A 13,279-nucleotide genomic window follows, 5' to 3' on the forward strand; every position below is an offset into this window, starting at 1 on the left:
GTGAGGCGCGGATGTCAGCGTGAACGGGTGGTACTCGTCTGTGTCCAGCATCAGGCACGCGATCCGAACCCACTGGCCTGAGCGGTACACGAAACCCTGCGGCCGCTTGAACTCAAGGTGGGTCACTCCTGCGGGGGGGAAGCAATAATGAAATAAAACACACGGAAGATAATAAATTCAAAGGATGTAGAAGTCGATATGTCACCTGAAGGCAAAAGCTCAGCTCTGACGACAGGGATCTCCACCTTCTTCCTGCTCAGGCTGATGAGTTTATCCAGCAGGAAGAGCAGGGCTGGGGGGATCAGGTAGATGTGGAAACGGGGCTCCTGGAGCAGGGCAAAGCTGCCGTGTATGACTGTCTGTTGGACAAACACAAAGCTCGCGTCACGCCGCCTTCAATCAGCCTCACCGGAAGGGTCCTACAGGCAGGAAGCGCTTACCAGGACGTACACGACAACATAGAGGTAGTGAGTGATCCAAAATCCACGAAAACTGATCCGACGGAAATACCGAGAGGCAAAAACATACATGAAGGCAAACGCAAACAGCAACAAGACACCGGTAACTCCTGGAGAAGGGAAGGAGAGGAAAAGGAAATTACAAGGTGATATGAGAGCTAAAAGTCCAACATCTAGAATCAGTCTCGTACCTGGGACAGTCTGAAAGAACCACCAGTACCACTTGGGAGGAATTTCAGACCTAAAAGAAAAACAGAAACCGTAACTGACGCCGCTTTAACCTCGTGGCGTTTGCAAACTTTCGTGGCGAAACGCGAAACGTTACCCGTTGTTGGCTAAGACTTTGGGAAACAGACAGGAAAGGATGCCGAGGTCGCTGACGGAGAAAACGTAGACGTTCACCACGTGGCCCAGACTGTGAACAACTGCAACGAGATCCCAGCCACCAGGAAAGGACAAATAAACGGGCAGAAGCCTGCAGGAAACAGCTCACGTCGACAGTCTTAGCTTTAAAATGAGGCCTCTCCCTGCCGGCTTCTCGGGCCAGCATCTTATTCCGTTTAAGCAGACAGACCTTAGACCTCCGTTGTCGTGCCAGATGGCTGAAGTCGCTCTTGCTTCGTTTAAGACGAGGGGAGATTAAATATGCCCCGGCAGGATAAACGGCTGAGCTCTGAGGAACATGTGCACGTTTGTTTGGTTTTCGCTGCTGTTACTGAGATAACCAACCCGGATGACACGTCACGCTCAAACGGGGTAACGGAAATTTATGAAATCTACAAAACTTAAAAAAAGCGAGGCTTTGTTACTGTGCGACTTGAACAGAAGTACAGAATACGCCCATCAAAAGGGTTTAACGTCTTTATATGATGCTGGAAGACAGACAAGGTTTAAACTAAAGGGGTGACCTGTGACCTTGAAATCAATAGGGATCATTCTCCACCCATGAGGTGTCCACCTGTGCAGTTTGACATTCCTACGTTACATGACTGCAGAGTTAGAGCTCGGACAGGAAAGTGTCCACAGATGGACGGATGGACGGACAGCGCCACACCGTGATACGTCCCGCCTCACGAGTGTATAAAAAGTTAAACTTTATATTTTAGATTGTATCTTATAAACGTTGTTTCAGACCTTATTATTCATAACAAAACATTTTTAAAATCTACTGAAATATCTTTAAAAAAAAAAAAGAAACGTCTACCTGAAACGGTCCACACCAACCTGAGAGGACGATGGCCGTCATGGCCATGAAACGATGGAAGTCGATGGCAGCGTCAAAGGGGACGTAGCGGTTGAGGAAGGTCTCCCGGCACAGCGTGATCAGGTTGCGGCACACGGTGAGAAGCATGTATGGAAACAGGAAGGAGACGCCAGCCGCCGAGCCGCGAGCGACGACGATTCCCGCCGCCGACGTCTTGGGCATGCCCGTGGCCTCCGCCTGCACGGCGTAGTCTGAGCACAGGCAGGAAGACGCAGGTGAAGACGCTAAAGAGCTGCGACCCATCGAGACGGAGACGAGGCCCTCCACTCACAGTAACACCGCTCTATGGTGACGCCGGCCGTGATGCCGTACACGATGATGAAACTCATTATGTGACGGCGGTAATTCTCGACGAAGCGCTTGAACTGCTGCACTTTCTGCCGTATGGGGTTCCTGACGTACTGCTCACGCTTCGGCTTCACATAGACGTTCGGGGTCTTGACACTTAGCCTGCGAAACAAGGAAATCTGTGAGGTTTTGTTCTGTTTCCCTGCTGTCTGTCCTGAATCACAAGACATGAGACAAACACGGCACGGCCACAAAAAGTAAAATAAACTTAAAGAAAGATTGCGTTTTTCTGCGAACATGCAGCGGGAAAGCTGAATGACTTTGCTGAAATGTTTCGAGTGACTTAAAGCCAAGTGTGGAAGTTGAAACAAGCAGAACAAACGCTAGGATGAGCGGAACAGGAGCTAAAAGCATCAGGACAGGAGCTAATGCTGACGAAACAGATGCTGAGATAAAATTAGGAAAACAGAAACTAAAAGCAGAAAAACTGATGCTACATTTTAGCTGTAGCTAAAATAAGCAGAACCGCAGCTAAAATGAGGAAATCAGATGCCTAAATTAGTAAAACTGTAGCTAAAATTAGCAAAATGTGCTACAATTAGCGATGTATTTCTATGAGGCATTCTTATAAATCTTACAAAAACCAGAAGTCATAGCCCATGATCCCTGATCAAGCCCGACATTTTGATACAAAAATGATTAAAAGTACACAAAGTATGCAGATATGCTTTGATTTCAAAAAACATACGGAAAAAAAACTATAAACAGGAACAATCCCCACCAAGCTGCTCTGAACAAAACTGAGCCAAATGAATGCATAAAAAAATGTTTTAAAGTTATATTTTAATATATGCCAGAAAGCACTAAATAAATATCAACAAAAGTGTATTAATCTGATAAAAATCACACAAGAAAACACCTACTGCTGCTCCTTTGGGTTTATTTTAAGACTATTCTTCTTTGAGATTCAGAGAGTCGTTTTATAAAAGCAATAAAATGAGAACAATAAGCTTACTTTTTCCGTCTCCGTAACTCCAGCCCGTTTGTTTTGTTGGTGCTGTGAACAGAAGTCAAAATCAAAACCTTGATGTTTCCTTATTACATATCTTCTTCTTCGTTTTATCTCTTTTAGAGGCGTTTCTTCACCTGTTCGCTGGGCAGATGAAAGACACTCGATGGTACTGACTGAGACGTTTCTTTTCCTGTTTCTCCAAGCCTGCAAACACAAACACACACACACATAGATGATTGACCAAAGACAGGGAAAGAAGAAAAAAGAAAACAACAAAAAGTTTCTCCAACCTTTCACGTTGAGCTGAGCGAACTGCAGCTCCTTCTCGTGATCCTTCAGGAGGAAGTGGAAGTCCGGCCACGAGATCTGCTCCTTGTCGTCAAAGCCCGCCGCCTGCATCATGGCCTTGATGCCGTCCTCTGCCTGCGTCTTCGACAGCGCGCCGTTGGAGAGCTCAATGAAAGACCTGCGGCACATCAGAGCAGTGAGGAAGATTCGACGGGCCAGCAGAGAAGACGCAGCGTAAAGCCGCGGGGAAAGGAAGAGGAAAGCGCCGCTGAGACCTGAGCATTCGGGCAAATTCCTCTTTGGATAAGTAACCAGTTCCACCGATGTCGTTCATGGAGAACATCAGCCTGGACTTTTCCTCTGGAGACCCTGCGATCAAACAACACATCTACATTTCATAAAACCAATTAAATCCTTAAATGAAAAGGAAAGTCTTAAGCTCATCCAATAATGTGATAACCAACTAAAAACAACTCCGAATTTTTAGTTTCAAAATAAATTTTTTTTCCGGTTGTCTAAATCAGAGAAGTAAAAGTGCATTGATACAATTTTTTTTTAAACTTTTTTTTTTTTAACATTGTTTTGATGTTGATAAAAGGAAAAGCAATCGGTTTGACCTTTCATAAAGATGACAATCACATCCAGGAACTCCTGAAAGGAGAGGTAGCCGTTTCCGTCTTTGTCGGCGAGCGTGAACATGGAGTCCACAAACAAGGAGTCGGGCTTCAGGCAGAGGGCGTCAGCGAACTCTGACGCTGTCAGCTCGCACTGAAGGACCTCCCTGGCTCGCTTGCGTGAAACGCCGCTCAGATCTCCGGCGTCGCACTTCTCTATTTCCAGGACCTGCGCTCCGAAAAAGGACAGCGAGGCGGGAGCGTTATGACTCACGACCGTGGCTTCGCGTCTCGAACGTCAGCTGAGCGCGTCATCGCCGGTGAGGCCACCGTCCACAGCCAACCGGCGATTAGCTCTTTGGGCTTGAGGTCGGCCCTAACCTGACCTCGAAACAAGAGCTGACGACGTTTGCGGTGGGAGAGAGGAGCGGGTTGGAGGCAAACGACCAGAGGGCTGATTGTACCTTTGAGAAAGCGTGGCGGATGAAAGTCTCCACGATCTGAGCCCTTTCCTGTTTGGTCAGGGCCTCCCTCAGCAGCTCCTTCTCGCTCGTCTCCTTCGCTCTGACCTCCTGCCAGACGTCCGCCACCTCCAGGCGTAAGTGTCTGACGAAATCGGTCCGTTTGCTCACGTCGTCGAAAAACAGAACCTGGCGGGAGGAACATAAAAGAGATGGAGATCAGGTGTATCTGCTGAGTCATGCTTGCTTTTACTGTGACGTAAAAGCAAAGAAAACTTCACTTTAAGGTAAAACCTGGACAGGCGTACAGAGTCCTTCTGCAGGAGCTTTTTGCACAATATGCAGCAAAACAAAATGTCCCATCTCTCTCTGCTTGCGGGCTGATTATTATTATTATTATTTTTTAAATGGAACAGCAGCTGCTCACCAGGTCGTACTCCTTCGGCACCTTGAGCAGCAGAGCCTTGTGGTGGCGGTCGTTGGAGAGGAGGACGTCTATGCGGTCCTGGTTGCCCAGATTGAGGCGGCGGTGAGACGGCCCGGACCTGTCGAAGACCTGCAGCCGCCTCTTCTCGACCTCCACTCTCACCGGCTGCAGCTGGTTTCCGTGGCCCTGCCACTCGCAGGCTGCGGGAGGAGCAGGAGAGACGTACTGAGGAGAGATGCTCCTTTTTTTGGAATAGGACATGAAAACTACAAATGTAGCGTGATGCATGTCTGAGAGTCTGTTTGACCTCTTTATTTGCCTTTTCAAGTCACTGTTTTTCTGCTTTGACTGCCTGAAATCATGCTTCCTTCTTGCCTTTTTTTGAGTCACTCACCGTCAGTTTTTACACTTTTTTTTTAATCACATTTTGTCTCACTTTGTGTTTATTTCTAAGATATTTTTGCAGGTCGAGCCTAGAGGCGAGATGAGTGAGTTACAGTGAAATCCCAATGTTTGAATCGACACAAAACAAGAAGATTTCCGCCGATATGTCATACCGGTGATTCCCGCAGCTGGCTCCTCGGCTCTGTCGCCGGCGTTAACCTTCCTCCTTTGGAACTTCCTGTACCTGTGCTTCCGAAGGTGTGCCACCGCGCAGGCCACCAGGTAGCTCACTATGGACGTACAAAAACAAAAACTGCCGAGCGTTTCACAACAGAACTGCTGACTGAGAGATGTCGGGGAAAGTACGACACCGACCGACAGGGAAGAGGAACATGGCAATGATGAATATGGAAAATCCCGCCTGGCTCCCATCAAAGTAATTCAGTTTGGTGGCGTTGGTGCAGGGCTGCAGCATTGACACGTTCAGCTGTGTGGGCTGAGGACAGGGGTCACCTGTGAGAGAAAACACACAGCTTTAGCAGGATTCTGTATTTCAGTTTTTTTGAAACACGCAGTCGTGCCACATGAGCTGTAACATTACCATCCATCCAAAAAAAGACATTAGTTTGTATATCAGCGGCCTCCGCGCTTGTGACTGCGACGAGAACATCGTGGTAGGTGACGCCGCGGATTGACTGGATCTCCTCATCCGTGAACAAACTGAAAGCGAGACCCAGAAGTGAGAACACGGTGACAGGGCCGCAAGGGAAAATAAAAAAAAACAACCGTCATCGAAAGGTTCAACGCGCTGAAGGTCACCCGTTCCGCTTGTTCTCGAACCAGAAGCGGTCTCCGTTTCGGATGCGCTCGAACTGGTCCAGGATTATGGCGGAGAAAACCGGCCCCGGGCCGTCAGTGGACTCCAGCAGCCCCCCGGGGAAGAGCTCCAGCCTGGAGACGTCTCCGTCGTAAAGCTCCGCGACGCTGCGAAGCAACTGAGACAGGGGTTCGGGTTACGGGGGTTAAAGGAGCAATTAGTTGACTTAAAAAAAAACAAAAACAAACATTTGTTTTAGTTCTCTTGTGAGAGACGTCGGCTTTCACCTGCGGGTTGGTTCTGTTGAGCTCAGGGTTGATTTCGTCAAACGTGCTGACGGGAGGCAGATCCAGAGCTTTTCTCACGCTGATGTAACTCTGCAGACCGAAGTCTCGCCCTCGCTGGATGGTTACAGCCACCAGGTCCGTGCGGGTGAATCTCAGCGGCCCGTACATGTAATCTGTCAAAGATGAACTCCCTTCAGAGCTGAATGTGTTTTTTTTGTTTTTACTGTGGACGAAATGACAGAAATGTCAAAAAACCTCTTAGGTCCTCCACGACGATACTGTCTTCTCTCTCTGCGATCTGAGAAGCCATGCCCATCAGGAGGTCATCCACATCCTGACCGGCCTTCACGTTGTCGCTCTGGAAGAAGACAGATGGAGGTTTAATCACAGGGACCAAACATTAAAACAGCAAAGTAGCTCAACGAATGCAGGGGTACAGAGCTCATACACCTTTTTTGTTGTTGTTGCAAATAAACACTAAAAGAGCAGAACTGATATTAGCTCTGATAATATGGGAACAGCTGTCAACCCAAACAAGTTAAAAGTAAAGGCAGAATCTCGGTTTTAGTTTCAGGTCATCCACTTTGAAACTGAGCAGAAGGCTTAGACATTACAGCTCCTAATTGTGTAAAAAACCTCTTTAATTTTGACATGAAACTGTTTGAGCCACCAGCTAAAACGACAACATTCAGAAACCGTTCTACAGGGACTGAACGATATTATCTCGCTGCAATAGCTGGCCCGTTTTGGTCCCAAATTAGAGAACGTCGCAAGTAACGGCGAGGCGCCGTCGTCCCTCACGGCGAGCATTTTCTCCATTTGTCTCGGAAGGACCTTTAAATTACCTGCATTCAGCAGAACGTAAACGCTCGTAAAAAGATCTCCCTGTGGGCAGAAAAGGACCGTTTCTCGTGTTTTTACTTGTGGTTTTGTTGAAGAGCAGCGTGGCTATTTTTAAACCTGATGCGTCATTAAGAAAAGGAAAATCAAAACACATGAAAGTAGGATGAGCACATGCACACTGTATATAAAACAATGGCATCTTTAGAAAGGGTTTACTTTTATTACCCAGACGGCCGAACAGGTCGGATTTTTAAACCTTAAACTACTAATAGCAACAAAGCAACAACTAAAATAAAACTGTGCTGTGCCTTAGATGCAAACTAATATTTAGGAGGGTGGGTGTAATTCATATTTAGCACACCGCTGCTGAATATTCATCCACTCTGAGTGGACGTACCAGCCGCTTCCAGAAGCTGTGACAAAGCCTCATAGCTGGTGATGAACTTCCATCCACGCCGAGGACCTGTCGAAAATGGCAGGTTCTGTTTCTGTAAGGAAAAAAAAAAAAAAAAAGACGTAAGCCCAAACGGCGCTGTCTCCTTCAGAGGCTCTGGACTGAGCCTGACGTGGAGTCGTTACCTCATGTAGACACCAGGTGGAGCCATGGTGACGCCGAACCTGACGGCAGCAGCCTGGAACTCCGGAGAGATCCCTGGATCAACAAACTTCTGGTAGCCTGCATGCAGGAAACAAAGAGACAAAAAAACACAACGTAACACAGAACAGAAAGACTAAAATCTCCAGCTTTACTTAAACAGTCAAAGTCAACAACGTGCCGGGGATCATCTGGCTGTTGTTCTCCAGCGTTCCTCAGCTGCGGCTGCTCAATAAGCAGGAACCAGGAGACTCTTGGGCGACGCTTCGCTGACAGAGCACATACTTGTCAAACTGCACCACCGGTAGCTCACTTCACCACGGATTGTGGTCACCAGTGCATCACCTGTTCTCCCTCCCCCCCCCCGGCCACCTTCACTTGTACGCGCACGTTCTCTGCTGCTGGATCTCACCTGGGTACGGGGGAAGCTTTTTGTCTCCGAGGAACCCCGGCAGCCACTCGTAAAGAGCAATGTTCTGTGTGAAAACGCAGACAGGGTCAGAGTGAGCTCGGTTTTCTTGAATGCACATCTGAAACAAGCTGTGGATTTGTCCAAAATGCTGAGATTTTTCTTTTATTTACTGAAGCCTGTGCCAATCCCCTCATGACCTTGTTAACCCCTGCTTTTCACGAGCGTGCTGCTGCTCTACATAGTACGTGCAGGACGTGCAGGAGATGACGTACTGCTCCTTAAAGACCACCTGTCGTCGATGCAGACTCTGTTTTTTGGTTGTTTTTTTTGTTTTTTTTCTTCCCCCAGAGTGCAAATTAAATCAGCATCAGCGCCGCGAGGGGATTACGCACAAATCTTTCCCTCCTACCTGGAACGTGGCCACGACCGTCTTCCTGGCGTGTTGAAACAGCTCCTCGTCTGACCACTCCGGGTGCTCCCCGTGCAGGCCGGCGGCGACGTGGTTGTGGTAACGAAACCAGATAATCCCCTCTGCTGCCGTGAACGCGTTCTCGTTGGCCCAGGCGTTTCCCAACTCTGGACAGGACAGGGGAGACGGCATGAGAGGGGAAGTTCCACTGTGTCACCAGGCGGGTTAACATCACTGGGACCAAAACACGACGCACAGACGTAAGTCAAACATGTAAAAGCGCGCCCTCGCCCACAGAACATCCCCGCACCTCGCATGTGTTGTGCACAAACCCAAGGACATTAGGACAGGACACCCCCCCCCCCATCCCTCTCCCTCTCTGCTCCAGATAATAACTATGCAACTTTCACAACACAGGCAACAAAACACACCGGTTTCATGACACATCCATGGCTTCTCCTCTGCTATTGAAAGAGGGATTTACTCTGGTCAGCGTAACATGGCATTTACACAATAATTAAAGAGTCACGTCAAGGCCGGGCCTCCTTTGACTCAGGCTCCGACTGCAACCCTGATCTAAGGGGGTGAAACGGTGTTTGCAAACAGTTCCTTTGTCCTCCGCTTTCAGTCGTTTGCAGCATCGACAGGCTGGGGATTTCTACACGGACTGGGCGACGATTTCATTACAGTTCAGACGTGTAGTTGATCTAATAAGGCTGCAAGAAAACAAGATTAAACGTCACCGACTTCCGCTGTTTGCCTTCAGCTGCGCTCTGCTGCTAAAAAGGATGCATCCAAGTGCAGAGTGTGATTTTTTAAAGAAAACAACCTGGATTGGAAATAGTGTCATATGAACAAATGCTGGCCAAGCTATATAATGACACAGAAAACTTCAAGAAATCCTGGAACTGTTTCCTCTTCTGCAACATTGGATCAACTAAATTCCCTTAATGAACTGTCGTTCTAGAAAATACTGACGAATGACTACTTCTGTTTACTGTGGTGGTTTCTGCTACCATTGAGGATATTTAATCTTCTCTGAAACTTTTATTGATTTGATATGGACTGACCTGGCTGGTTTGTTTTGTTCTGGGAGGGTTTATGTACGTATGTGTTCTGAAACAACAATAAAAACTTTAATAACAAAAAAGACAACCCGTAAAACGGTCTCACCATAAAGGCCCTGCGGCCCGTGCTCTCCTGTCGAGGGGTCGGGAGCGCTCCACATAAAACCGCGGCCCCCTCCCTTCCTTGGCATATTCCGCTCGGATCCCGACGCCAGGAGCCCTCCGGAGAAGCTTCTCAGGGAGTCCGACCAAGACGACGAGGGGCCGTAGATGGAGCTTCCGTCGAGCCACGCTGTCACGGAGTTCACCTGCAGGAGTTGCACAGCTCTGCTCAAACTGTGTCCCTGAGCTGCTCTAGTTCTTTTTTTTTTTTTTTTTTAAATCGAATGTCACCTGGGTGCGAGGGTTGCCAGGACTCTGCCCGGACTCCTTGTCCCACTGTCCTCTCTGGAAGGGCAGCAGGACTTTCCCGGTGCCGGTGGGGTCAAAGACGGGGTCGCCCTTAGGCACTCGGATGTTCATGAACTCCGGCGGACAACCGGGAGTTCTTGAGTCGAAGATTTCAAAAGCAACGTGATAGCCTGAAAAACACGTCAGCGTATAAAACAGTCAAGACATGTAAGCACCTGCTTCGTTGTCTAAAAGCTTAAAATGAAGGATGTAAGACGTGTTTACTGCACACGTGTAGAACCGCATAGAGAACACGGGACTTTAGGAGGATAAAATCGATTTGCTGCAAAAGAAAATGAGCTAGATAAGTGCTTAACAAAGGAGTCTTTAGATGATTAAAATACTTCCTACTCCTGTAGTTTGCACCTTTCAGTGAACAGTTATTACCTCTGGTAGCAGCTCTTAGATGAGATTTCTAGTACAAAATGGGACCCTTAAAAGGGCAGAAAAATCAACGGGAGTTGTTCCATTTGCTCGATTTATAATCAGGATGTGCTGGTTCCCCATCTCATTGCATACCGACTGGGTTTTAAACCCCTGACCTTCTGTTTCCAAAGCAAACAACGCTACCAACAAGCTAACCCACCTACAGTTTGTCAAATTATTTAATATATATAGTTTTGTTTCGGGATAACCTGAAATTCTTAGCTTGCCCTTTTTTTCTTGATGGTTTCTTGACGTTGTGCCAAACATTCAGAACATTCTGGGCACCTTTTTGGGACAGATATGTACCTGCCAGGCCCACACGAAGGTGCAAATAGTTACCTTGTGGTCCAAAATTCAATATTCAAGGCCAGAGGCTACATAAGTTCAAACTGTACCCTGCAGGATAAAAATGTAGTTCTTCCACAGCCCTGCTTTGGTTGCATAGTCATGAATTGATAACAACTGTGTAATGTTTGTTGAGGCTGTTTGTGTTGTTGTTGTGTCCTTTATTTGGTTTATTAGAAATGTTTCTTTGCTTCAACCAGAATGTTTGACTCTGTTGTTTTTGGGGTCAGAAGCTTAAAAGGTTTGGGAACCACTGAGCTAGCTAGTGCCAATCTTTGGTAAGACCACCTGAAAGGACTGGTGTCACGTCATCTCTCAGTTAAAATCCCTTCTTTTTGTTAGTGATTTGTGTGATAAATGGTTTTACCAAAGAAGAGAGAAAGCACGGTCTGGTTGCGTGTGGACGGCCGACCGGAGGGCCCTTCGGTCAGCAGCCTGCTCAGCCTGCGGGGGTTCGGCTGCAGCGGCTCGTGGACCGCCTGGTAGACCCCGTCCCAGTAGTGCGCCGGCATGAGGCGCACGAGATGAGAACCTGCGAGAGGGCGAAGTAGAAGGCCAAGGATTTGAATGACTTTGAAGACATTTTCAGAAGAAGCTGAACCTAAGTTGTTCAAGCTACAAGAAAGCAGATCACAAGCTAAAAGCTAAATCTAACAAAACACTGGCTAAATGTTAAAAATAACCAAATTCTAAAAGCTAAAAGTACCAAAACCAGAGCTAAAAGTAGCATAACTAAATGTAATACAATGCTAGCGAAAAGGTAAAATAAATGAAACCTGGCTTAAAGTAATAAAACTCAACTAAAAGTAGCCTAATGCAAGCTAAAAGCTGTAAATGCTATATAACAGTTGCAAGTGGCAAAATGCAAGAAAAAGTAGCAAGAAGCTAGTTTTAAGTAGCAGAATGCTACATTCTAAAGTTAAAAGTAACACAACACTAGCTGAAATGTAAATGTAGTAAACTTTTTAAAAGCTGGATGTACCAAAAAGCTAGCTAAAAGTAGCTAATGCTATTTATAATAATAAAAAAGTTTCAAATGTTATATAGAAGTTGGAAGTAAGTACCTTAGCAAAAATCTAGCTAAGCATAGTAAAATGTTAGCTTTAAGTAGCAAAAAGCTATCTTTTAAAGCTAAAAGTAATACAACTCCAGCTTAAACTGATAAAGGGCTATCTAAAAGCGATTTAAAAGCAGCATAAGAAGGAAAAAATAGAGGAAGTATGCTTAAGTAAATTACCAAGATGTTTTTGAAGAAATAGAATGCGTTTCTGTGGTAAACATTTTTGCAAATAAAGTTAAACATTTTGAAAAAAGTCTAAAAGTTATAAAAGCTAAAAGCCAGAGCCTGAATGTCCAGAAGGAGCTGAGCTTTTCGACGTTTGAATGGGTAAAGTAGAGCAAAGTTTGCAGAAACCGCTGAGTCAGCGTTCACACCGGGGGGAAGGGGGTGTGGTTCTGCTGAACACGTGACCCTCCTCCTCCTCCCACGTGACCTACCGACGGCTCCTCTTCTGGGGCTCCCCAAACTGTTGTACCAGCCGTCGAAGCGAGGCGCCTCCCAGGTAATTTCACCGCGCGAATCTGCGCGTTTAAATAATAAAAAACATATATATATTTAAAATTAAATAAGCATAATCATTTAAATGAAAGCGCGCCTGACAGTCGGCGCTGTTTACGTCACTTACGGTCGCTGAAGCTGAGCGCCAAACCGGCCACTGCGCACAAACTCCAAACCCATTTACGCAAATCCATTGATGCGAGGAGGGATGCTTCTGGGCTCAGGCTTAAGCCAGGAGGAGTTAAGGACTTCAGGAAAGTGAAGACAAGCTGCAGGTAACCGACATTTACTTATATATTTACTTAAATGCTCTTTAACATAGGTTTAAAACAAAAAACAACCAACAGGTGATAATTTATCAACATCAATTAACAGCTGAAATAATTAAAAAAAAACAAAACCCGGATTTGATCATATTATCATAAAAGGGCAACATAGCTGTTGATTAATCCATTAATTAAAGAAGATGAAAAGCTGAGTCTCACCTGCTGCAGAGGCAGAGATGTGCAGCTCAGGTGCGTCTCTGAAGGAAACTGCTGTACCAACATGTGTTGCTCGGCTTATCAAACTGCCTGAGACCTATTTCTCGAATGGGAATGGCCCTAGTGGGTGGATCACACCTCTTCTCCACAGCTGAAGCATCCTCCCCCACCCCCCTCCCTTCCTCCTCTGTGACCTAAGGTGGGGTGGGGTGGGGGGATCCCACTTGGTATAAAAGCAGGTGCATCGTTCCCTCATCTTCCTCAGTCCCTGTCCTGCAAACTTTCAGGTAAGTGACACCTTCTGGACTCTGCAGACTCCTGGTTTTAAATGTCAGGTTTGGATCAGTGCACTGAAATGTGTGTGTGTGTGTGTGTGTGTGTGTGTGGGGGGG

At 46.7% G+C, this 13,279-nt stretch overlaps 1 protein-coding gene across 1 annotated transcript; it reads right to left on the bottom strand.

Annotated features, from left to right (window-relative positions):
• Positions 1 to 225: 225 nt before the first annotated feature.
• On the bottom strand, positions 226 to 13,064 carry duox (dual oxidase). Its single transcript, XM_037978045.1, has 28 exons — positions 12,891 to 13,064; positions 12,533 to 12,674; positions 12,345 to 12,428; positions 11,215 to 11,379; positions 10,020 to 10,207; positions 9,733 to 9,934; positions 8,560 to 8,726; positions 8,151 to 8,214; positions 7,723 to 7,819; positions 7,541 to 7,631; positions 6,556 to 6,658; positions 6,301 to 6,473; positions 6,016 to 6,191; positions 5,798 to 5,916; positions 5,572 to 5,709; positions 5,370 to 5,486; positions 4,813 to 5,012; positions 4,389 to 4,574; positions 3,928 to 4,153; positions 3,586 to 3,679; positions 3,313 to 3,488; positions 3,157 to 3,226; positions 3,026 to 3,067; positions 1,994 to 2,172; positions 1,683 to 1,913; positions 650 to 699; positions 441 to 568; positions 226 to 359 (listed from the first exon to the last, which is right to left on the bottom strand). Coding segments are annotated over exons 1-28 (3,672 nt in total). The 5' UTR covers positions 12,954 to 13,064; the 3' UTR covers positions 226 to 358.
• Between the last annotated feature and the right edge of the window lie 215 nt (positions 13,065 to 13,279).

Source organism: Kryptolebias marmoratus, linkage group LG11 (assembly GCF_001649575.2).
Source record: "Kryptolebias marmoratus isolate JLee-2015 linkage group LG11, ASM164957v2, whole genome shotgun sequence".
NCBI lineage: Eukaryota > Metazoa > Chordata > Actinopteri > Cyprinodontiformes > Rivulidae > Kryptolebias > Kryptolebias marmoratus.

Coding starts and splice junctions, on each gene's coding strand:
- duox (XM_037978045.1), bottom strand. CDS start 12,953: ATGTTGGTACAGCAGTTTCCTTCAGAGACGCACCTGAGCTGCACATCT. Junction 8,727..9,732: donor CGGGCCGCAGGGCCTTTATG/GTGAGACCGTTT, acceptor TGTCCTGTCCAG/AGTTGGGAAACGCCTGGGCC. Junction 700..1,682: donor GACGGCCATCGTCCTCTCAG/GTTGGTGTGGAC, acceptor TTTTTCTTTTAG/GTCTGAAATTCCTCCCAAGT.